Source organism: Dromaius novaehollandiae, chromosome 1 (genome assembly GCF_036370855.1).
Source record: "Dromaius novaehollandiae isolate bDroNov1 chromosome 1, bDroNov1.hap1, whole genome shotgun sequence".
Lineage (NCBI taxonomy): Eukaryota > Metazoa > Chordata > Aves > Casuariiformes > Dromaiidae > Dromaius > Dromaius novaehollandiae.
Genome location: NC_088098.1, coordinates 186,719,166 through 186,744,511, shown reverse-complemented (window position 1 = coordinate 186,744,511; position 25,346 = coordinate 186,719,166). Strand labels below are relative to the sequence as shown.

Genomic DNA, 25,346 nt, shown 5'->3' with positions numbered 1-25,346 from the left:
CGCTCTGAAGTTTTCTTACATCCATGAGTTTAAAAAATCCAAATGTATACGTGTGTGGTGGAGGTTTCCTTCCCCTCCACTCTAGCCAAATATCTGTAAATCTTTCATTACTCGTTTTGTATTCAGCTGATGAAACACGCAAAATAAATTGACAATCCCTTGCAGCAAGAACTGCTGAGCTGCTGTTCTTGTGCTGTGTCAGTCCCAGTTAATCAGGCTGCTCGTTAGGCAGAGATTCTGCTGGTTTGGCCTTCCCAGGTGCTGGAGCAAAGGGAAAGAAAATTTGCTTTAGAATAGCATAGCATAGCAAGAGTAAAGATGTCTAACCCAGAAGCAGAACATCTATCAGGGTGGTCTTCTAGTAAGACTTCACCTGATTTTAAGCTTGTAACTGAGCTCTGCAGCACAAATGGTATACTAATCAGTAAATAAACTAATTGGCAATACATATTCAGTCCTAATGCTCTTAGTCACCTTCCCCCATGTATTTTACTCAATTTTTTTAACATGTTTTTTCTCCCGATACTAACATAGTTCCACAGTTTGAATAAACTTTGAGGTGTTTTCTTCTTCAGCGTGGTTTTAACGATACAAGCTCGGTGACTTCCCGTGGTGGAATGTAAACCACCCGTCCGCAGGCTGCTCGCGGCGGCCCGTGGTGAGGCTCGACTCCCTGTAGCTCTTCTGTCATGTTTGTGGCGTCTTCCAAAAGTTTCTAATGTACTTTTAAATCAGATCTGCCCTAGAGATTCAAATTCATATCTCTTCAGCAGCTGAGGTTGATGCTGCTTCGTATTTGGTTGTTTGAAAGCTGTCTCGTCCCTGGGTAATTAACTCAGAATTAACCAACCAGAGTTTTACTAAGGCTCAGAATTACGTGAAGTGAATTTCTGTGAAAGAGAAAAATAATTAAAACCGACTCCTGTGGAGGGGGGGAGGAGGGAATCCCTCCAGAGTTACTAAACACAACAGAATCTCCTCTTGCGCAGGGACTCCGTAAGCTGCAAGCTGCTGACAGGTAGGAGGATATTGCGAGGAAGTTGCATTTATCTGCCTGCCTCATTTATTTGTTTACTTATTTTTAATATCCCCTGGGCCTCTGCTTCTGGCCATGATTAGGGACAGATCCTGCAGGCTGGAGGGGTGTTTCTGAGCTGGTAACAGATGCAATTCTTGCATGTTTTTTTATCTTCCACAGAATCTAAAAAGGGAGGATTTGCATTTTGACAGTATCTGTAACAGTGCCAAAATGAAAATATAAATTGAGTATGTAACAGGTTAACTGTGTGAAATTTTAAATTCTCATCTTTATTTAGCACACAGAACACATTTTTACCTTGCATATTGCTTGGTGATGATTATGAAGGATTTAAAGGACTATTCCTAGGTCACCCAACTGGGACATTAATAGCTAAGATGTATTTTTTTTTCCTCTTTTGAGTTGATCTTAATGATGGACTGAAATAAAGCTATCTTTGGTAACTGTACTTCATAACACTGGCTCAAAATATGAGGATAGCAAAGGCACAGCAGTGGCTTCTGCTGCTAGTATTTGGGAGTGGAGTACTCCCTGGGCTTGGCATCTGCATGCTTGTCTGTTTTTTCACCTCATTTTCTTTGTCAGTTTTCCTTTTGATTATCCCGCATGCATCACTCCACTGCTAACCTCTAATGAATATTTGCTGAAGTGAAATTTATATATGCTGCTGTCTCTGACTGCCAGCCTTGTGAAGCACTCTGTGCCGAAGTACACCGTAAAGATTGATTAAAATTAATAAGAAAAGCATAAAAAGGATACATAAATTAGGATGCAAATGTTATCTGGGGCATCTCCCATAAGAGTCAGCCCTGCAACTTCATATAAATGTGTATTTGCTCCTCCCCACCCTTTCAAGTAGTAGTCTTTGGAGACCATGTTATAATCACAGAATAAACTTTGAGATCCTAAGTACTGGTGGTTTATATCTATCCCAGACCACTGTTTTAATATTTTTTTTAACCCTTAAATATGTTAAGGATTGTATATTTGTAACTTTAAAACTTCCAGAAGAGCTCGAATGTTTTGTTTGGTACGTGCTCTGCTTTGTCAAGCACCCGTATTCACGGCAGAATATTAAATTCATTCCTAGTTTGTTGCTTCAGCATCAAAATTGACACTTTTCCCATAGGGCTTGAACCCTTGTTATGTCTGTGGTCTAAAGACTGGCTTGCTGGATTCCTCAAGAAGCTGTCTTTGAAGTACTCTGGTACCTGGAAAATGAATCTGCAAAGCGTTTACTTCAGCAGGGTACAGCAGCTAACTCAGTGATGTGTGACACACTCTGGAATTAATGCTCAAGCACTGGACTTCATTCAGCCTGATGTAAACAGTAAATTTGGTTGGCTGAATGCCAGCTCCATTCACTTAGGTTAAATTCAAACTTGGGTTGATGAATTATTATTATTATTATTTTTAATGCAAAACTGTCAAGGAGTACAGCAAGTTAAGTATCTTGAAATACTCTCCCTCCTCCCCTTTAGGCATAAGAGCCATTGAGGGGGAAGAAAATAAAAACACTAGGTACCCTGATGCTATCATGCATGAAATCCTGTTGTTTTTTGTTTTGTTAAATGCTAAAACTTACCCATATCTGACATCCTAGTGTACCCACAGTGATAATTCATCTGTGCGCAATCTGTCACTTTATATAACAGCCAGAATGGTTCAGGACAAAGGAAGGAAAGCATAGCCTGGTGCTGAGTTCTTGAATGTGACAGGAGAAGAAAGAGGATCCTTGTACTTCGGGCGTTTTTCAGTTACAGCCAGAGGCTATTTTTCAAAGCAGTAAAAATGTTCCATCACTTGCTTAATCCAGTTGATTTAAGATTCCTTTGTGGTTTCTATTACCTGTAAGTTGTTGACCTACACATAACTGAGCAATATTTTTAATTACTGGAACACATTGTAACCAGAACAGGCAAATTTATGGGAACGTTCGCAAGAAAGATCACACAGTTACTGGAGTAGCTGTCTCTGAAGCGGTTATGTTTTAAATTTTAATTTGATCTCAATCTGGTAACTGCCAAACATTTCTTAGTCCTTCACTGTTTTCCGTGAAGGTGATGGAGCTGATAAGAGTCCTCCAGGGCACAGAACTGCCCAATAAAAAAGTGATGGTTTGGAATTATGAAAATGTGCTTTTAGATCAGTTGTACAGAAACCATTTTACTTAGTATAACTGGTTAATTAGCATCAAATGAAGTCTGCAAGTGCTGCCTTGTAGTACAGAAGTTGTCAGAACTGGAACTGAAGCATGAGGAAGTCATGTAGTATTATGCGAGATGGGGGCTACCTGTGGGTCCTCTTGAGGAGCCCAGCAGCAACCTTGCTTAACTGCAAAGTGATGCAGCTGAATATATTCAGTAGTCCTGCATCATGTGTGCAAACACACACACACATATATGTGTGTGTGTATATGTATGTAGTATATGTGTATATATGTGCATACATATATATTCACCTTTCTTTTCCATGCTGACTTTAACATGATTGATGTTAATAAGCAGAACAGATTACAATGATTTTGGTGTAAGCTCTTGAGGAGGATGCTGGAAAGATGAGTGATTTTTACAGGATCTTTTTATATGTGTGTATGGACTTGAGTTGATAGGCAGTGCTTTTTTGTTTCTTTCAAAAATTAATTTCAGTGCATAGATCTTTGTGTCTCTTAAAAATGGGTTTTTCTTCCATATAATTGAACATTTATGGCCCTTCTGGGTATAAAGAAAACCCAGATTTAAGTCAGAGCAGTGCTGAAGTTAAGCAGTGTTATAATAGGTCAGACATGCACAACTTACTGGACCTTGTTTTTGGAGCTTCTCTTCAGGGAGCCCCTTGGAGCAGGAACGGAGAAAGCAAAGACTGCCCAAGTGTAATTTTTATGTCCTTAGCTGCTTTCATCCCTTTCCCATTCCAGCATCCTTGTAATGCTTATTTGTTGTTTTAGGCACCCAGGAAAATGTCTGTGATCAGTGCTTGTACTGTTTATACAATATGGAGAAAAATTGTTTATTAAAGACATAATGCAGTTTTAGAGGGGAATATGGACAACGGAGCTGGTAAAAAAGGATGTTAGAGTTGGGAGAGAGGCAACTTAAAATCTGAAGCCTTCAGGCCAGTTGCCACACTCCCATGGGGTATAGGCTCAGCTGAGGCTGACTGCCAGTGATAGCAAGCCCATGGGTCAGCCACGTAGTTTACAGAATTGGCATGATAAGTTGTAGGATAAATGATATAAAATGATGTTACCTATAGGATTCTTTGGGGATTATTCTTGTACTAGGTCTCTGACTAGGAAAGGTTTTGTAAGGATGATGCTTCTTTCTTAGTAGAGCTTTCTGGAATCAGTTTTGAGCAATTCTGTAGCCAGCTTAAAGTTTCAGCTCTTTAAAATAAGCAAGAACTATGAGTAATATTTTATCTTGAATATTCAAGTCATTCAATACTACTGTGTCAAATGCACCCATCGTAATAGTTGTTGATCTCTTTGTTTCTAGCTTCCTGTTCCTTGGAGGCTTTCTGAAAGACCCCTTCCTTTTACAGATCATCTCATCCTCTTTTTCTTTATGTAGTTGCATGATACCAGTCTTTATTTGAAACTTTTAAGAGCAGATATGCTTTCAGAACCAGTGTCAGTCTCGTAAGACCAGTGTACACGTCTGCCTCGCACTCCAGTATCTCCATCCTTGGAGAAAACTGCTCTGTGATCCATGTGATCCCACTTCAGTTGCTTTCTTGTGAGAATGAGAGGAGAAGGCTCAAATGAGCCGTGACAGTTGCCTATTTCTATGCTATGTCGAGGGAGGTGGACTTTGATAGAATGAGGAAAATATAATAAAGTGTAACTTGTTTAAATCTCCTTATGGATGCTCCAAAAGCAGTATGATGCCCTTCCAAGCAAGGTTTACCAGGCTCTGTGAAGACCAGTCAGAAATGTTCCATACTGCTTCGCAGTGGATCTGATGCCCAGCTGAAATCATCTGAATTCTCTCTTGGCTCTGGCAATAGGGAGGTAACCTTCTGCCCCCAAAGAATTAATGTGTTATCTTTGCTTGCTTTCCACCTCTTAACCAAAATATTCCCTTTTTGTGATGTTAGATTTATTGATTTGAATGGATTTTACACCATCACCACCCCGCAAAAAAAAAAAAAAAAAAGCCAGACTGCTTTGCTTTCTATCACACAGAGCCTGAACCTATTGCCATCTGAGTCACCTCCTAAGTACCTTAGCAAGATGCAACAGAAATATGGCTAAATAATAATAGATGGCTGTGCTCTGAGCCCACTTGTTTGGCCTGCCGTTTTGTTTCTTTTCTATATAGTCATATAAGAAAAATGTGCTTGAGGAAACATTTGATATCACTTTAGGGGTAAGGTGGTAAGTAGAGGTAAGCCCAAGTAATATTTGCTAGGTTTTATTTCTTTGTCTCTGAATTTTTGTGGTTGTGGTCTGATGGAAGTGGGTAAGAGCAATGCCCTACTACACATGCTGCCCTGTACCACGGGGGGTCTTGCAAACATGCTTATAGTCAGCCTGCTGCTTCCAAGGTGAGAGGTGGTCTCTGGCTGTCTAGCTCATGTGCACACTAGGAGGGGGAATCTTGTTCATTCACTCATCTACAATATGCCGGAAGTAGTAAGCTCTTGTTTGCACTGAAAGTGTTCTCCATGACAGAGGAAAGCATGTTGTTTACAGTAAATCAGTGCAGGATAATGGCATCTCTGCAGGTAGGTTAATGAAAACTTCTTAGGTGTTGTGTGTTTCTGTGAGGAAGAACATACGATATCTGACTTGAATTTTGGATTGATACATGATTTATGAGAACAAATGAGTACAGAGGGTGTCGTTACTTCTGTCTGATCTGTGGAAGACACGCTGAGAGACGGATCTGATTACTTTGAAACTCTCACCACTGCTTCTTGTGACAGTAGCAGTCAGGGATAAGACTTGCCTGTGTAAAATATTTCCTGGCATACTGAGTACTGTCAGTTTTGTATCTAATTACTCTTGCCATTAAGTACTAGGACTTTGACTGGAGAAGTGGCACAACTCAGCTGTCTGTCTGTGAGCAGGATTAACTACCTACAGCAATTATCACACGCTTTGCCAGGAGCGAGAGCAAGCTGAATTAGCGTTAGAGCTGGCGATGTGGGCACTGTTGAAAGAAGATGGTGTGTTTGTTTCTGAGACTTGAAAACCTAATCGTAAAGATTTTAATCTCTCTTGATGCTTTATGTAACAGAGCATCACGTGATCTCGAGAGTCGTAGCGTCGTCACCGTTTGCCCTGCTTGTTTGTGTTGATCGTGACCAACCGCTATTAAACTCAGCAAACTTTGAATAGGAGCAAGTGGGTAATCTTTAACGGGCAAGGCTTTGATGCCTGGACGTGCTGCAGAGCGCAGGCCTCGCGGTTCGTAGTGGGACGCCAGTGCTCGTCCTGCTGCTGCCAAGGATCTCTAGGTGTTTCTTCAGGCTCACGGTCTGGGGCAGCTGACCAGCAGGTGCTGAACAGATATATCAATGACAGTGACATTTCTCCAGGAACGAGGCTCTGGCGGGAATAACCATGAAGGTGTTGTTCTTGGAGCTGGAACAGCACCTAAAGAGGTATTTTAAAAGTTTTAATTTTTAGGTACTTGACTTGTCTGGGTGGGTTTTTTTTGTTTGTTTCTTTGGGGGGGGGGGGTTCTTAAATGTTTTGCTTGGAGCAACTACTTAAATCTTTCTCTTCAGGTACTTGTTAAAACCATTTCAAACTTGGAGTATAATACTGGTTCAGAGACAAGTACTGGTTTATTTATTCACTGAAACCTACACATCTTGAACCTTTGATGCAATATTTAAAATAACCCCAATTATGAACTGTTTACCATTAAAGCATTTTTCTTTACTCTTTTCAAAAGCTACTGTTCCTCTTGTTCTGAATTTGAAGGGAGGTAACTACACCAAAACTGCAAATTTTAACAGAACTTGGAACTTCTGAAATATTTGGTAACAACTTTGTATTCACTCAAGTATTTTTTCATATATAAAAAGCAATGTTATTGTATAATGTCTCCCATGTTTTTCATACATTTAAAGAAAAGTCGAGTACATCACTGTTGTTAAGTGTGTTTGGAAAGGCCCTGAAATGCAGCTTAGTGCAGGTTACAATGTTTATTCATCTCGTTTTCCATATAAACTGTGAAATATGAAATGTAGTCTTATTTTGATCTGGTTCCTTTCTAGTGTTTGAAAGAAATAACTAGTAACTTGATGAACATGGGAAAAAATTAAAGCTGAGTTAAAACATGACCGTGGAAAAAACGCCTTGACTGCTTCATGTTATTCTGTGTTCAAAAGGCAAATACCCTTCGATGGGAGAAAACACAGTCACAGAATATCTCTCATTTCCTCTTAGGATTCTTTAAGAGATCCTGTGAAATGTGATATTTTTCTACTAAGATAATTCAGGAGACAGATTTTACCCACTCTTTTCTACCTTACACCCCCAATCTAAGTAAGAGTTGTTTTCCTGCTTTTTATGCAGAACCATCTCTTTATTAGGCATTATGTGTTGATGGTGTAATGAGGGGTAAATGATAAAGAATTAATTGCCTTTGAAGACTTCAAATCTCTGAACTGTGGCGTTTGCTTTGGCACATCCATAAAATCAAGAAACCTTGTTCTTGCATAAATTCTCACAAATAATCATTAATATACTGATGCTGTTTTCATGCTGCCCTTATAGTAATGCCTGCGAGGAATAACTTTCCTCTATGAATGGTGCTTTTAAAAATAATATAAGTTATACACTGGAAGACTTATAAATTTAAAATAATATAAGTTATACACTGGAAGACTTATAAAAGTTATTAATTCTCTTCATTCAACAATTTTTGATAAAGTGCTTGAACTTTCCAGTGAATATTACATGTTACACTAAGCACATTCATCTGAGCACTTAATGGGGAACAAGAGTAATGGGCATCATAAATGCAACTGAAATATATGAAAGATAAGAAGTATTTTATACCTGAACAATGTACGTGTACTGCAGTGTCCTGTGTCTTTATATATAACCCAACAAGGAACGTAGTAGTGAGAGGATTGTTTCTTATCATGAACCAATATATTCCACAAAATATGTAATGAAAACCGTATGATGGAGTAGAGAGGCTGTGGGATTTTATTTAACCTTTCTGCACTGTTGAAAGATGGCTTGCTATAATTGTTTTTTTTTCCCCCCTGGTACGCATAGCCCTACTAGATGCAGCACCTTACAAAATCTGCGCCTGTCATTTTATGGCAAGGATTTGCATGTTTTCTCCTATATCCTCTTTTACAGCCACCTACTTCCTGTTTGCCTCTTGTTTGTCTTTGTTTGCTTTAGATTTCTGTCAAAGAGACCCTGGTTTTACTGTAGGTGCTTCTCTGTGAATTAGGATGGGAGGACTGTCATGTCACTGTGGGTTGTAAACTAAGGAGAAACCCTTCCCCTCATTTGCTGCTGCCCTTGGCTAATACTGCATATGATTTACTTTTTCCCAAAACTCGCCCTACTGAATCCATCGACTGAGTCCAAAGAAGCAGCTGACTTTCTCTGGGTTAACAACACACAAAATTTTAGGTGCTTGGCTGCCAGGATGGAGTCCAAGACCTAGTTTACTTGGGCTCCTCCATGGTGCCTTGGAAAAGTGATCTGAAAAATACCTGTGCGCTGTGGGGACCCACCCAGCACTAGGCAGCTGGAGATGGTGCTTGCATGGGTGTGCCTGAGCTCCTACTGCTTCTCCTGTAGTCAAGATGGCAGATGGGCAGCTGCGTTCGCCTGAGGTCTGGTGTCCAGGATTTGCTTCTGAAAGGCGGCACGTGCTGTTGGTTAAGGCTGCGCTGGGTGCAAGTGCCAGCTCCTGGCATGGCTAAAGCGGGTTGTAGTTGGTTAAAATACACAAGTGGTACTGAAGGCAAGGAAAAATACTACTTTGTCTTGGGCAATTATATTTAGTTTATCCCTATTCTGAGTCCAGTTACTCAGGCTTGTTAAAGGATGCCTTAGGGAAGGGCATCCGGTGTCTTTTTGAAGACACCAAGAGCTGGAAAATCCACTGTTTTTATGGGCTAGTCCTCCTTAGTGACTTTTTTGGAGGGGGCAGATTTCAATTAACCATTAGACAAATAATAAGTAGATACACTCTAATACAGGAAATGAAAACAAAGTCTGAGAGCCACTTAAACCTAGCATTTTCTCCATTTAAAGGCAATTGTTCACTCTAGTTAAATCGGAAACCAGAAATTTGGTGAACCTCGTGAGCCTGACGTTTTTCAGTCCAAGTAATTTCCCTCCCAAGCTCTGAATTGGTTTTATGGTTCTTTTCTCCCCTACTTCATTTTCCCAACAGCTTGTTTTGAAATGCCAAGGCCTTCCGAAATGGGGCTGAGAAACAGGTTTGGGCAAACGCACTTAACACCGGGGCCCATCTCGGTAGCACCGGTGCGGCCATGCGACGTAAATGTTCCCTTACGAATGTTTTTGTTTATAGCTGTCATGATTGCTTGTATTTGAGCCACTGGCTGCTGATACTGGCTCCCTGCCCTAGGCCTCGGGCAGTTGGCGCTGGGAAGAGTCGATGAGGAATTCCCCTGGCCGGCACCTAGCATGGAGAGCCTGCTGCCTCCGCAGGTGGGAGGTCGCCCACGGCTGTTTTTGGAAGAGGAGATGTGGCCCTGCACTGTGATCCTGTGCCCCTGGCGAAGCTGCAGGAGGTGCTTTAAATGGTGTATTGTTGCAGAGATTTTTCTGGTGTTTTTGGTTTGACAGGAGTGTAGCTGCTCGCCGCAGGGATGCTGAGGGTAGCTGTTACCGGGCGCCCGAGCTAACCACCCCACTGGGGAATGAGGAAACATCCCTGGGAGCTGTTTTGGACTCCCATGCGTTACTAAACGAGTTACTCATCTGGGACTTCTGGCTGGAGTGTGGTGGGTTTTTTGTGTATGGGGTTTTTTGTGTTGTTATTGTTTTTTTGCCATAAAGGCTCAAAGTGTTTTCTTATAGGCAGCAGTTTCTGGAGGATGAGATGATAGTTTTCAAGAAGTGTTGTGTGACTGACCCAGTATGTACTATGCAAATTCAAACTTTATGGTGTACGAAAGGCTCCTGGAACAGCTGATGAGACTCACTTTAGGTGGATATCCATCAAAAAACAGGCACCAGCAGTATAAGGGAATGGTTCAGACTACTTCATGAACAGGGCGCCATTCATAAATTTAGCCAGCTCTGCCTGCTGTAAAGATGATTACCCAGACATTGAACAGAAATGAAATAATACATAACTTGCGAAGGAAAGATTACAGTGTATTAAAAGATTAAGGGTATATCTTCTGCTGTTCGTGGAGTGCCTGGCTCAAGGGTAGCTAAATGTCAGTGCTGTCTGCCCAGCATGGCCACCCCAGATGCTGCCATCTCAGACTACCTGCCGTTTGTAAGCAAGGAGATCTGGTGCTGTGGGAAATTAGGACCCTCTGAGCCAGTACGCTTTGCTGCCCAAGGCTCCTTCAGTCATAGGAGTGGAGTGCTAGAGAGGGCTGAATGCTGCTTGGAGGAGATCAAGGACTTTGGGATACGGGCTTTCTCTAGCTGGGGTGGACCTGTGCCGGCCATCTGCAGTCTCTGGACTAGAAGGTGCTCTGGGGACATGTTCAAAATTTGCTGCGCTGGCATATCTCTGCTCTGACTGCTCTTTGGTGTGCAGCGTGGCAGGACTGAAGGAAGAAGTGTTGTGTTAAAGTGGGTAATATGTCTTTTAAAGCCAAAACAAAAAGGGAAGTCAGGTCTTAAAATATTTATATATATCTCTATATGGATGTCTTTAGGTAATTCTTTCAGCACTCCTCATTTTATAGTCTTAAACTGCACCAAGTGTTTTGCATTCTATTTCAAATCAGTACTGCATTACAGTTTCTTCCTCATGTGAAGAAATTGTAAATGTTTTAAACGGGAGATGCTCCATTGGGATTTTTGCAATTGTGAGTCAGCGGGATTTGTGTCCTTAAATCACTTAAGCTGTGCCCAGATTAAGAAACCTGGGAGTGCTTTCCTGCTCGAGTGTTGCTGTACCCACCTGTTTCTCAACACCTACTGAGCTGAAGCCCAGGCATGTAGCAGCTTCCCCTCATACCCTCCTTTCCACAGGGAGGAAAAACAAAAGCACTGGCTGAGCAGGAAAAAGGCATCAGTCAGCAAATGCCTGGATAAAAGCAGCAAGACGTTGGGGTGCTCTGTGCTGCACAATGGATGTGGTAAACCAGGCTTCTGGAAATTCCCCCCAAACTCCCTGGCTGAGTGGCGCTACCTGGTCTTTGTTTCCTAGCAATGACAATTTCCGTTCAGGTATAAAAATAACTTTAAATATATTAGACTGAATTTGGCCTGTTTAAGTGTACTTTTGCTTGGATGGAAGAGCAGGTCTCGAATTTTCTCAATTTTTAAAAGAAATTTTGAAAATATGAATAAAAATTAGTGTGCCCTGAGCACTCAGCAGTTAAAAAACATGCCATTATAAACTTGGGCATGCATTAGAGTCAGGAGATAGAGTTAATTTGAAGGATTTTCATTAAAACTTTTTCAAAGGCGGTGATAGGGCTTTGAAATTTTGTGGCCCACCAAGGGGAAGGAGGTGAACACGTTTCTGTAGGCTCAGTGGAAACTGGCGTCTCCTTGCTTTGGAGGAACCACAGTGGTGCATTAGCATGTGCATCTCACTGAACTGGTAAGCTCTTGCCGCGCAGTTCAGGGCATGTTGTGAAACATGAGTTAAAGGAATTTCATCTTCATAATGTCTGGGAACTTCACAGCAACTAGCCAGTGCCTGCTCTGGCGTGGCTTACTGCTCCTGAGGTGCGTCCTGCGTTTGGAGCACGTGTGCCTGAGCTTAGGACTTTAAAGAAATGAAGACCTGTTTTAAATGAGTGTTCTGTGTTAGTTTTTCCTAATGAAGTATTTGCAAGGAGGATAAGAGGAAATCGCAGAGAAGAGTCTAAAATAACACTTCTCCATTAAGGATCGTTTTCAACTCTGAATGTACCTTTTTTTTTTTTTTTTTTCCTTCCAACAAAGCATATCTTTAGGAGATCGAGCTAGTTGTTTATTGGTGGTGTCTAACAGTCATTTGCCAGTGGTCACAAAGATCCCAAAATTGTAGGAGTGTCATAGAGAACTGGATAAAGGAGAGATGTCTACCAAATTAGCATCTCCACTGAGGAAGGAAGGTGGCACTTAACCTCACACCTTACTGTCCTCAGAGCATCTGCGCAGAAGAGAGGTGTTTATATATGTGCAAGTTGCAGGAAAAGTTTTAACTGGTATCTGTACCATTGTGAGGCCAAAGTTAATTTACCATAAATACAAACCTCTGAGTTCGGTCTTCTTTATTCTAGTACATATGTGAGTGACTGGTGGTGATGGGGGGTTGATATTATTTAGTAGGATGACCTTTAAAATGGTTCTGCACAGCACAGTGGTAATAAGTGATCTGCTGTCTCATAAGCAGAGCAATGGTTTACCTTCATCGCCCTTCCTGGAAGATTGGATTCCACATCCCCCATGCTCCCTTGTGGTACTGTGATCTTATGGTCTTTCCCCCCCCCCCCCCCCCATTTATTTATTTATTTTTCCTTTGACTGTCCTTGACTATTTTCAGTCATTTCTGGGGAAGCTGGAGTAGGGAACCTCCTTCAGAGCTTCCTGAAGACCATAGGATGATGCTGTTTAACTGCAGGGGGGGTTGGCTTTGTTCCCTCCTAGCTGCGTCGATTTGGCTTCTGATGCGACATACTCCTGTGTGAAATGTAGGCTTAACTTCAAGTGTTGAAGAGTGGCCATCAAAGGAAAAACAATCTTCAGTTAGAAGAGCAGGCCAGCTGTTATCCCAAACCAATAGTTCTCTGTTTAGAGTGTGTGAATAAATTGTTAGCTGATTCAAGATTTCCAATGTAGTTTCACAGGGAACGATTAGAAAAAGGGGAGGAGGTAGGGAAAAGAGGAAGGAAGGGATTAGCAGTAAAAAATGCATGGCAGGCCTAGACTTTACAGGGGGCTGAGGACAGGGGAAATGGAAGGACTTAAGGTCCAGCACTTCCACCCCTCCCCTTCTGCAATTAGCACCACGCAGCAAGATGTAGTGCTCCCACTACATGGTGGTTACAGCCGTGTGACTTTTCAGGAAATCCTCAGAAGATAGTAAGAGTTTAAAAGGGAAAAAAAAAAAAAAAAAAAAAAAAAAGACCCTTCTCAGTTACAGCTTAAGCCTTTTGATATTTTCATTTGAGGAAGCAATCCCACTGTGTGCTATGCAAGCTGATGTGTGTGCATGCCGTTGTCCCAGAGTCCCTCCTAGCTGGTCCGTTTGGGCCTGTTGGCCCTCTGTGGATCAGAGATGCTGTTTAATATAGAGAACTTAAGCTTTCCAAATGCATATCGTGTCACTGTGCCAAACCACTTCCTATACTTGCTCTATTTCTTTTGTTATGATAGGTGTAACTAGAAATGCTCCAGTGACTTTCTTTCCTCTCCTCTCCATTTAATTTTGGAGTGCATAGTCAGAAAATCCGCTGTTGTGGAGTCAGGAGAGCAAGTGGGATTAGATTTTAGTGCAAGTGGTTTTTACTCTGAGATATTCTCCTTGGCTTCAAGAAAAGCAGTGCACGTTAAAGCTACAGATAAAACCGTGGAGCTGAATGTTCATTTTATAAGTGAAATCTAAAATGATTTAAAGTTTCACAGAATGGAAAAACAAATTTCAGCTCCATGCTTGGTGTTGTGAAACTTAAAGTAACATTTTGCCAGTATTTCCTACGTCTGCTACTTTATGGCACTCTTCTCGACACTTTACTCTCCTGCCATCTTGGCGATAGCAACAGTACAGAGTGAAGTTGTGTACAGCTTTCCAAAAGCAAGAAAACTGGTTCCCAACTGATTCAGATGTCTCATACTACTAGGATACTAGGATACTAACATAGTTGTTGGATCCTTTCTCACTTGCAGTGCTTGGTCAAGGGTGGTTTAGAGGGTACTAAGGAGGGCTTTTACTTTTTATTAAAGCCAAATATTTTACACTTTTTCATTTTAAGCTTGGATATGAAGTTAGGGAAGCCTGTGATTTCCAAACTAGGTGTTACTCCAAATGTATAAGTTTTTAAATTAAGGTGATGTAGTCCTGGAATTGCATCCAGATGCTGAGTTATCATAAACCTTACTTGACGCTGTGAGGAGGCTCTGAAATAACCCAACTGATACTCACAGACCAGGTTCTCTAATCCCAACTGTATTGCTAGATAGTCACCTGTGGATGATCCCAGGAAAAGAGATGCCAGAGGTCCCTCTTCGAACATCAAGATTGTTTTAAGATGGCTCGTATTTCCTTGCAGAGTGCTCCTAGCCAGATAAGGAGTGGATCCTGTCTGTTAGCCTGTATCCAGGTACTTGATACCGACCTTAAGTTTTATTTTGTCTTCATTGTTTGGTAGAATCATTATAATTCTCTCATTAAAGCAACTGAGGTTGACTTAGCAATTACAGTTCCTTCTAAAGGAGAAAGAGGATATCCCCAGAGGAGCCAGTGAGAACTCCGTGTTTTTCTTTTGATCTTACATGGTTATCTTCTTGCTTTTAAATGCCTCCTTCTGTCCCCTGTGCCGAATGCACAGCATGCTGCTGCTGTATGTATTACGATTAGAGATACTGTTGAGTTATTTCTAGAGCCTGGTAGGGTGTATGTGTTCTTTCTTCTGAATATTTAGTTCTGTTTGTGCATCTGGCAAAAATAGATTTACAAATATAGCCCTTCATTTCACTAGAAGTGCGTTTTGCATAGCTTTCCATTTTTCTCTGCTTTTTCATAAATTTAGAAATCAATTCCTACCAAGCCAAATTATAGATGCAAGTAACTTTATTACTAGGGAGGAAAAGCACACAATTAAGAAAACTGGTAAGAACCTCTCAGTACCAGATATTTCTCTCAGTTAAGCAGAGGTACCTACACTGGGATCTGCGGCATTCACACAGGAAATAAAATGCGTATTGACCTTTGGAGCTGAGCAGTAAGTTCTCATTGGCTTGGTGTCCTTAAATCAAGATGGTACCTATACATTTTGGGGTTGAAAAGGAAGCTGACAGGGATTCTGGGGTGTTTATCAGACTATCGGAATGTGATCTGTCTTGATCCTTAGTCTATAGGAGAATTTTGGTTTGCTGTAGGAGGGGAAAAACTCCTTAGGCGGTTTCTTCAGTCTATCTTGTATCTTTATTGAGATGAGGAAAGAATCACTACCTATCTAAATAATGGTTTTATCCCTTGATTTCAACTTCAGCCAGCATTTCTCCTTTAGATTTTTACTTTTTAGCTTTTTTCTAGAAGTTTGATACTATGGAGATTGCTGTCAGTATGCAAATAACTTCGAATTTATGAATTTTAGGGCAGCATAATGTTTTGTCATTTTATTAACCATTTCTTAGATTCCAAGTGAGGTGTAAAACCAGGTGTTTTGTGGAATCCAGTCACTTTTGTTGATTCTTGGGCAATTAACGAATTTGTTGTAGTTTAACCTCTTCAGTCTTACATTTTATAGTTGAAAATGTGTAGCTGAAATCTGTTGAATCTGAGCCTGTCTATATAGTGCAAGATTAAAGTGTGCTGTGGCAGAAATTACTGTTTTGTGTTACAGTTTCTAGTGTGGTCTCTTTGTAACATAGTCAAAAGATAAGATGTAGTTCCAGTTCGGGAGATGCTTGTCTAGGGTTTTTAATGCTGGCATGTAGAGGGAACATACATTGACAAGGTACTTGAAAAATAAATTAAAAAGTGAAGGATATTTTTTTAAAACGCATAGAAATATGCCAAACCACAGACTTGCGTATGGACTAAATGATTCTGCGCTGCAGTTCACCTTGTTATGCACTTGAGAAGCACTTTCTAAAGTGCTTAGCATCATTAAATTGAGACAAGAGGAAATTATTTGATAGGAGAAAGAGCATTTAAGAACTAAAACCCTTCAAAAGGTAAAGCTTACTCAAAGTCTTTAGTTATGGTATATGTTTCAACTTAATTTATCTCTGAAGATCAAAGCGTGTGCGTGAGCTGCTTGTTTAGCACTGTGTTGTAATTTCCTGTGCTCATTTCTCAGTAACCTGTCTTTAGTCTTTTTGTATTACTTTATGCATTTTGTAATCACCTCTGGTGCTCCATAAACACACGCACTTTCTAAATGTGCGATACCACGTGCGAGTGGACTCTGGCGAGACATCACTCACGGCAGTTCAGGGCTGACACAGGTATGAATTAGGCCACTGTGGTGCAGACCCGAAGCAGCTTCACATGAACAAGGACCCTGCTGAATGCGTAGGGGCAGCCTTCACATTTCTGCCACCATGTATGTAAAATTGTAGTCTTTCGCAGGAAGATATCATGTCTAACAAGGTGTGAAAGAGCTCTGTTACAGGGACTGTTTGCGGGCTTTGCTTTGAGTAACGCCATAGTCATGCCTGGACTCCCTCCTAGTGCTGTAGGGGAGAATTAGTGACTCAAAGCTACATGGTCTAAAAAAAGTGAAGCCCATTTTGAATGTTGTGGTGTGGAGGAGGCAAGAGGGGAGACAACTCTGAGTAAGAAAGGGGAAAGGGAGTTTGAAGGAGCGTTGTCATTAGCTGTAATATAAACTGTCTTATTCCATAAATAGTATTAAAACCCAAAGCAACAGCAAAACCCCAGACTTTAAATGTGATGTTGCCTCCCTGTCCTTGTCAGGCAGGTGAAGGCATGTTGAAGCGAGAACCTCAGGGGAGACTACTGGTAGCAAGCTCACTGGAAACAGAGTGCCACCCCCTGAGATTTTGGGGGTAAAAGGATGGGTTTTATTTTCTAGAGGATCTGAAGGCTCAGTGGTCCAAGGCTGCTTGTTTTTCAGACATAAAGGTACACTTCTGGTTTTCTTTGTAGGGTGGGCAAAGCAGAGCGTTCGTATTAATGTGCAGTCCTAGTTATGGAGTGGACAGCTTTCTGTTGAATTACAGCTCAGGCTTGTAGGCATCTAAAAATAAATGAAGGAATTTGCTAAAAGCCCACTGAAGTTAATGGAAGATGCTTAATGAGTTTAGTGGGAATTCGATTTAGGATCGAGTCTGTATCTCTTATTCATTATTAATGTAGATTACATGAGGGCAATATTGTTGATTTAGTCTGTGAGTCGTAGCATCTTTCTGTCAGAAGTGGAATATTGACATTTCATAGTTTCATGATTTTCGATTGTTATGGGAGCAAACAACAGTCATCCTACAACATGTCCATGGATTTATTTTTGGGGCGTAGTCTGAGACCAATGTCTGTTCCTATCCCGCAAGAGCAAAGCGGGCATTTCAAGTGTGTGTCTGTCCATGCACGTGGGTTTTATAACTTTGCCATGTTTGAGTGAGTTGTTTTATAAGGATCTAATGAGAGGAGAGATGGGTCTTCTCCCTGTTTGCTGCCTAATCTTCTCTCCGATTCAGAGCTTCAGGGGATCGAGATTTCCCCTGGCTCATGCCCAGCTGCAATTTTAACTCCACTGTCCTGAGCTACTGCTGCGGTGAAGAGTCATTGGGGAGATTACTGACTTTCAGGGCCCTTCATAAAAGGCTTAATTTAGATCAAGTCTAGGGCAGAAGTTGATACAGATTCCAAATACAGGTGATGCGCTTTTTGTCGCTGAGTATAAAAGGGTCTGCTTCATCACTGATTTACTTGCTACTAAATTTGCAATTCAAAACAAGCAAGTTTTTTGAAAACTTCCTTTAATTTTCAGCCCATTTGTATTGTATTGTATTGTGTGCAGCTCCCCCAGGTAGCCCAGAGGGTGAGAGGAGAGCCGTGCCCTTCTGGGGCACGCTGGAAAAACATGTATGTGATACTCGTCATCCTTAAATGTGACCTCTCTTGTGAATAGGATTAATTTGTTTGTACTACTGAGCTGGCATTATTGAATGAAAGAATAGTAGACTAGGACAACAGGAAAAAAAAAACAAGCTAAGAAGGATGATGTAGATACGCAAATGCTAAATTTAGCTCTGAGATGATTATTTCCCACCTCCCGGCCTCCCTGCTCCTGTGAGAGCAGCACCTGTGATGTGCGTGTGACTTCCAGCGCTCAGGTTGGCTGTGGAGAGTCAAGGAGGTCTGGGGCTTTGGCTTAAAGACATGGAATAAAGTGAAAGTGCAGGCCTAGAAATGGTGTTTTTAGAGATTGGTTGTTTTTTATGAAAGTACTGTGCGGTGTTCAAATTCAGCCTATTCCTAAACAGTTACCGGTGGAAAGAGGCTCCTTGCCTTGAATCGCTGTGACAAGAGTGACCATGTTCCTCCATGCAGATAGTAGAGCCGTAGCGTCTATTGAGGAATATATTGCTGTCAAGTTGGAAAATAACTTTTCCTTGGTAATTCACGTGTGTCATGCCTTTTAAAACCATGGATGCTGTGGTGTGATCTGCAAATGAGTGATTTCCAGTGCTGCTGTGTGAGGATGGTGAGCAGCTTGCTCAAAGTTTGCGGGTTTGTGCTGTGTCCGCATTTTCTGAGCGGTCTGATAGCTGAGTGTCTTCACCAACGGCTTTGTGGGCTCCGGGGCGGAAGTCCGTTTTTGCCCGTAGAAAGGATTATCGTGGGTCCTCGGAGGCCCAGCGAGCCTGTGAGATTTCAGAGTTTTGTGTCATCTGCCTCGCTGTGTGCGTGAACATCTCGGGTCTGCTTTGCTTTGCGGATTAAGCACAGCGCGTTATCCAACGCACGGGGGTGTCTTCGTTCTCCGGTGCTAAAATGTGCCGCTGCAGGTGGCTCCTGCGCGGGCGGAGACGGGGCCGGGGCCGGGACCCGGCCGCCGCTTGGGCCCGCTGCGCCGACAGGTGGCGGTGTCGGCGAGGCCACCGCCGGCCCCGCGCCGCACCGCGCGCCTCCGCCTGCCCCGCTGCCGTGGAGCGCTTTTCCCCCCCTTATTTTATTATTATTTTTTTTTAATTATTTTTTTTCTTGGGGGGTGCAAACCGGCGTTGCGAAGCGCTGTGCCCGCCCTCCCCCCCACACCGCCACCACGAGCAGGGACGGGGGGAGGCCGTCGCGGCCGTGCCCCCCCCCCCCCCACGGCCACGCGTGTCGGGCCGCCCCGCGCGGGGGGGGGTCGCGGGGGGGCTGCGCCGCTCCGTATGGATGTGCGTGCGGGGGGGGGGGGGGGGAAGCGCGCCTCCTAATAAGATGCGTTGGGGGCGTGGCCGCGAGCGGCGGCGCAGCCAATGGGCGGCGGCGGCGGCGCATAACTTATGCGGGGGGCCGGGATGGCCGGGTTTTGTGCGGCGCGGCGGAGCGCTGACCCGGAGCCTCCCGGCGCCGCCGCCGCCGCCCCGATGGTGCCGCCGCAGAGCCCCGCTGCCGCCCGCCGCCCGCCCCGCGCAGCCTAGCGCCGCCGCCGACCCCCCCGATACGCGCACACACACACACGTATATATTTTAGAGAGAGATTTGTTTCTGCGGGTTGCGCTTCTGTCCGCGGTTGCATGAATGCCCGATGTTGTAGACCAGTGGCAATGGATCTAGGAGTTTATCAACTAAGGCATTTCTCCATTTCCTTCCTGTCGTCCTTGCTGGGCACCGACAGCTCCTCCCTGAGGCTCGACAGCAGGTAAATGGCCGCTGTGCGGGGGGCGGCGGGAGGCAGGTGGCGGCCGGGCCGGCTCCTTTGTCCGGCTGCGCGGGGGCTGCGCGCCGCTGCCCCCCGCGCCGCGCCCGCCGCAGGGGGTCGTTGGGCTCCGTCTTTGCGGTCTCGTTGGGGGAAGACGTCCGGATGCGCGGTCCGGCGGCGGGCAGGGGGCGCGGGGCGGTTTCACAGGTTGCGCTGCTGCATTGGAGCATCTCGGCGAGGCGAGCGGCGGCCGCAGCGCCAGGATGACTTTCGCAGCCAACTGGCTGCCGATATCCGCGTCTCTTGTCTCCTAAATAATTCAGCCGCTGCTAATGTGTGTGGTTTTTTTCTCTTTCTTTCTTTCTTTCTTCCAGCTCCTCCGGTGCGAGCGTGGTAGCTATCGACAACAAAATCGAGCAAGCGATGGTACGTACCGATAGCGGCGTGAAGCCCTGCTCGTGGCGAGAGCTGTAAACAATATCGGGATGCGGCGGGCGATGGTTAACCCTTGCATGCACGCGTTTCATAGCGAGGGGGCTCGGGGGGGCATGGGTTCAATTTGGGGGGTTTTGTGTGTGCTTTACTGAGAAGAGGCTCCCTGCGAGGGGGATGCGCACGCTGCCCCGCCGCTGCCGTAGCGGGCAATGACGGCATCGCCTCCTGCCTTTCCCACACGACTGATCCTGGCTCCGTGCGGCGGGGGAGGGGCAGGATGGGAAATCGGCGCTGCTTTTTTTTTAGGGGGCGTGTTTTGAGGTGCGCTTTTTATTTATTTTTATTTTTATTTTATTTTTGATTCACCGCTTCTTCCGCTAACGCATCCCGCTCGCGGCGACCTCCGCCAAATGGGAGCATCTCAGCGGGGCTGCTCGCTCCGGCAGGGGCGTCCTGGGCCGCTCTGCCCTGCCGCGGCAGCGAGCGGGGCTCCGGCAGCGCGGGGGAGCGGCGGCGGCCGGGCCGGCGGCGCCCGGTGCCCATTTCCGCCCGGCCGCTCTTTGTTGCTGGAGCGGTGCCGGGAGCCGCTCTCACGGGAGCCTCTGCCCGCTGTTGCTAGGCAAACTCCGAACCTTTAACTCCCGGCTATAAATAGCGCGGCCGCTCATTGGCGGAGCCGCGCCGGGGGCGGTCGGCCCGGCTCTCTGACGTCACCCGCGGACGCGGCCGGCCGGCGGGAGGGAGGGAAATGCGGCAACCTGCGCTGAGAACTGGCTGCAGCCGGTGCGCGGGGGGCGGGGCCCGGCGGCCAGGGGGCGGGGCCGGGGCGGGGCCCGGCGGGCGCGGGAGTCGCACGTGTAGGCGGCTGCCGCGGGGCGGGGGCGCGGGGGACTCTGCTCGGGGTCCGGCCCTGCGCCTGTCTCCTTCGCTAACACGCTTGTCCCCCCGTGCGTTTCAGGATCTGGTGAAGAGCCACCTGATGTACGCGGTGCGGGAGGAGGTGGAGGTCCTCAAAGAGCAGATCAAGGAGCTGATAGAGAAGAACTCCCAGCTGGAGCAGGAGAACACGCTGCTAAAGACGCTCGCCAGCCCCGAGCAGCTCGCCCAGTTCCAGGCGCAGCTGCAGACTGGTTCCCCACCTTCCTCTTCCCAGTCACAAGGGACTGCGCAACAGCCCGCCCAGCCGGCGTCACAGGGGTCGGGGCCCTCCGTGTAGTCCCCGGCGTCGCTGCCGTCGTGGTCGCGGTGCTCGGGAGCACCCGGAGTGAGAAGGACTAGCGGGAATCTGCCACAGCCACCTTCATCCATTTCAATGCACGCTGCAACCCAGACTGAGGACTCCGTGCCCTGCATACATCACCATGAGAGGTTTTCTTTTTTCCTTTTTTTTTTTTTTTTTTTTTTTTTTTTTTTTTTAATCCTCAGTATTATCCACTCATCTGTCTCTCTTTACCCTCCCTTCCCTCTGGCTTGAAGGAGTCTTTGTTCTTAGGTTGATTTAATAAAATAAATAAACTTCTTCCAGCGAATTAGCACAAGTACACTGGGGACTTGAGCAGCTTCTGCAAATGGCTGAGAAATGGAGCTGCATGTCTGAATTTTTTTTGTTTTTAAATCTTCCACTCATCCAGTGATGTAACTGACACAAGTGCTTTTCAAGCATGGAAACGTGAATAGACTGGAGTAAAAAGTGATGGCTCAATCCCCCATAGTGCACTGGGGTTCCGAAGTGAGGACTGGTGCATAGGATCAAAGAGGAAGAGGGAAAAAGGTAAATTCAGTGTTTAACACTTGATTGTCACCTGAAACCTTAAGTGCAAATATATTTGCACCGTTTTCTGAAGCAGTGGACAGGTGCATAAAGCTGTATTATATATAGAAAGCAGGTAGGTGACATACAGTTGGGTCATAGGATAATTACAATGAAGGTTATTTGCCTACTGTATATTTGTGTATTTAGTGTAATTACTTTGTAAAATAGAAAACTGTAACTATTTAGGTTGTACAGATTGAAGTTTAGTTGTTTCATTGGCTGATCTGAAGAAGTTTGGAAAGTCTTTTTCTTTTTTTTATGCTACATAAATAAGAATGCACCTACGCAACTGTTCAGAATTTGGCAGATTTATGCTGTTTGTGTAACTTCTGAATTTCCCTGGCTGCTGATTATCTTGAAGTAAATCTTTGTTCATTGTAGTTTGGTTTAAGACAGGAAAAACCACTCCAAAAATTATCAGACCTTGCTAGCAAAGAATAAAAAAAAATTGGATTTCCCAGTATGGATTTTTGCATATGATCTGTATAGTAGTATGCATATGTTTTTGTGCATGTTCTCTAAACAGTTGTAACACGTCAATGTATTTAACTGTTGCACTTGTCAACTTTCAATAAAGCATACAATGTTGATAAATCACTGTTTGTATAGTGTAATAATGTTAACTGCAATAACTTCAACATGTTGCAATTCAGTTTTGCCTGATTAGTAAGGTTAGAAAGCATAGGTTTCTGTGCATGTTGGTCTTTGTTGACCTCTGAACTTTGTAAAAGTTGCAAAGACTTATAAAATGTGCTAAAAATGTAGCTACTACTTTCCACAGTTTCTTGGAAACACAGCAAATGTAAAGTCTAATGAAGGGGGGAAGGGGAAATGTCGGGGGCCTGAGCCTTGGAGCAAAGCTGCTTGTTTTGATCCAATCCTGTACAATGTTGAAACTTCAGGAATGCTGGGTGCCTTCTATACCTCTAGAAACAGTTAAGCAAAAGCACAGGCCTCTGTTGTATGGTCAGCAGCAAAGGTGTGAGCCTTGTGCAACAGTTGTTTCCTGGTGACAGACTGCACCTTTGGGCATGGAGAGTCCTGTGCTGGGCAGCAGCTCCAAACCGCTTAATTTGGTGTGACAAATGCTGAGGGTGTTACAGCTTCCTTAACTGGTTGGTCTTAACACCATGTTCTCGTTACAGCTTTTCGTGATTAGACCGGGCTGAATTCTAGATGTCTAAGAATTTCTCACTTTTACACCTGCAGCTCTTATCTCTGATTATTTCACTTTTGTGGGTTCAAATTGTGTAAACTTGGGCGTGGTGTTAATTCTGCCTTGTGAAATTGTTGAGAGGTTCTTTTCAGTTCAGTACCAAGATAAAATTGTTTCCCCGATTGTTTCATTTCAGATTGCAAAAATGTTTCTCTGCTTAATAACGAGAGGGTTAAAAACTTCAGTGAGTGTAAACATACAAATCTGCCTGTGAAAGAATATAGATGCAGCATGATTCATAGCCTGCAACTGGGGCAACAAAGGAATTTGCTCTTTTACAGTGGATATGAAAGGATATGAGCCCTATTCAGTGCTCAGAATTATGAGAGAAAATGATCATTCCTCTAATAGAGTAGCAGGACAGTACTTTTACCTTGAGGAAACTGCATGTCTTAAGACTCGAATGCAAGAGTGGATTTGGCTTAATGTGAGGGTTAATTACAATGTTTTTATAAGGTCTTTTATTTGATGACTTCCTCTGTATAATGAAAATGAAATAAGGTGCTTGTGGAGCTTCACATTATTGAGAATAATCAGGTGTAGCAGGGGAAACTGGGATGCTGAGAGTTTAGAGACAGAAAGACTAACCTCGTTTGTGTGATTTATAGCCGAATTCTTGCTTTTGGGTTCTGATCATGCAACAGTTCTAGGTGCTGCTTAGCTGTATTACAGCACAAGCAGCTGCATTACCTTTATTGGGATTAGTATAATCAAAGTAAATGGATGAGTATGTCTCTGTGGGAATGTGAACTTAATGTGGAATTAATTTGTAGTTTGTGTTGTCAATATTTTAGTATATAATTTAAAGATATTCTTAATGAGGAAACAAGAGAAATGCTCGATGCTTTTTGATGGATTAAGCTAAAATTAGAAATTCATGATAGCCTTTGTAACAGAACAGCACTTGAATTATCTGACAAAAGAAATGCTAATTTTGGTGCTTTTTAAAATGGCTTAATTGTCTTCAGTTGCCTTTATATTGTGAATGCCTCTGTAGTACTTCCAGGCCCAGTGTATTAAAAAGTCAACCTTATCATGCTGATATGCTTTTTCACCTACTTTACTTACCAAAATTTGCACAGATTCTTTTTTTGTCATAAAATTTGATCTCTGGGTTTATTCTTTTTTACTTTGTTTGAAGAATAGCCTGAGCATGTTCCACATCTGGGATTTTTTTTTTACTGTTTTTTAATACAGTGCCTGGAAGTTTTAAGGTTTTAGATTAGGTAATATGTTGATGATTTTAATACAGTGTGCTTCAATATTAGCAAATTGCTCATCTATTATTTGGTGCAGAATTATTTCAATTTTTTTTATTTCAATTTTTTTTAAAGCTATGGAGCTTGTTTATTATTTGCTTAAAGCTAAGCAGAGAAGCTTTGTCACTAAGACTGCCTCAGAGATCGCTCTATCAAAACTGAAGCTTCTCTCTGTGCAGTTGACTCAAATTGACTAAGATCTCACTTGAGACCAAAACAAAGATTTGCCTTTTCAGTTTGTCATGTTGTAATGCTTCTGGAATGAATTGTTTCGATTTTTGCTTTTGTTCTAGAACAAATCATTTTCCAGAGGTCTTTAAATCAAATCTTTTCAATAGTAAAGAGTGATCCCCCCGTCTTTTCTTTGTAGGAATTCTGAAATGCTCAGGTTTTCATCCACAGTGAGAACAAAATTAAGTGTAATCTGCCTTTTTGTATGGCAGACTTTCTATTCTGTGCACATCTCCAATTCAGTAACTCTTCAGGCTGTATTCAAATTGTTTGTCATTTACCTTCCGGTTGACGTTTAACTGCACACTTGCTTTGTTCTAAACAGCACTGCGACGAACTGACCTAGGCAAATTACCACAGGTTTTTTTCTCATGTGGCCTTTCTTTCTTTCTTTCTTTTTTTTTCTTTAAACCAATAATTTTTGACAAAGAATCGTAAGGCAAATCCAGATTATCCAAATTCTGAGGGCTCTGTAAATACTTGGGAAAGAGAAATATGCTTCCATCACATGTCTGAAGACTGTCTAGAGTATCCAGTCAAGACCTCCCAGCAGCAGTGGAGTAAATGCGGTGCCCTAGAGATGAATGCCTCTGCCTAATTCTTACAGAATAAATCAATGCCTGGGAGGCAGCCTCACATCTTTCAACTAGAAGAAAAAAAGCCAGCAATGCAATT

At 43.5% G+C, this 25,346-nt stretch overlaps 1 protein-coding gene across 3 annotated transcripts in view; it reads left to right on the top strand.

The window, feature by feature from the left end:
- TSC22D1 (TSC22 domain family member 1) overlaps nt 1-22,559 on the top strand; it is a 95,618-nt gene extending 73,059 nt beyond the window's left edge. For 2 of the 3 annotated variants that reach the window (XM_026108478.2, XM_026108477.2), the window contains 2 exons: nt 20,092-20,143; nt 21,111-22,559. In XM_026108478.2, the coding sequence (XP_025964263.1) occupies nt 20,092-20,143; nt 21,111-21,368 (310 nt within the window). In that variant the 3' untranslated portion in view covers nt 21,369-22,559. Of the gene's footprint in view, nt 1-20,091; nt 20,144-21,110 lie in introns of those variants that run through there. The other variant, XR_010387232.1, reaches the window with a different exon arrangement.
- The last annotated feature ends 2,787 nt before the right edge of the window (nt 22,560-25,346 follow it).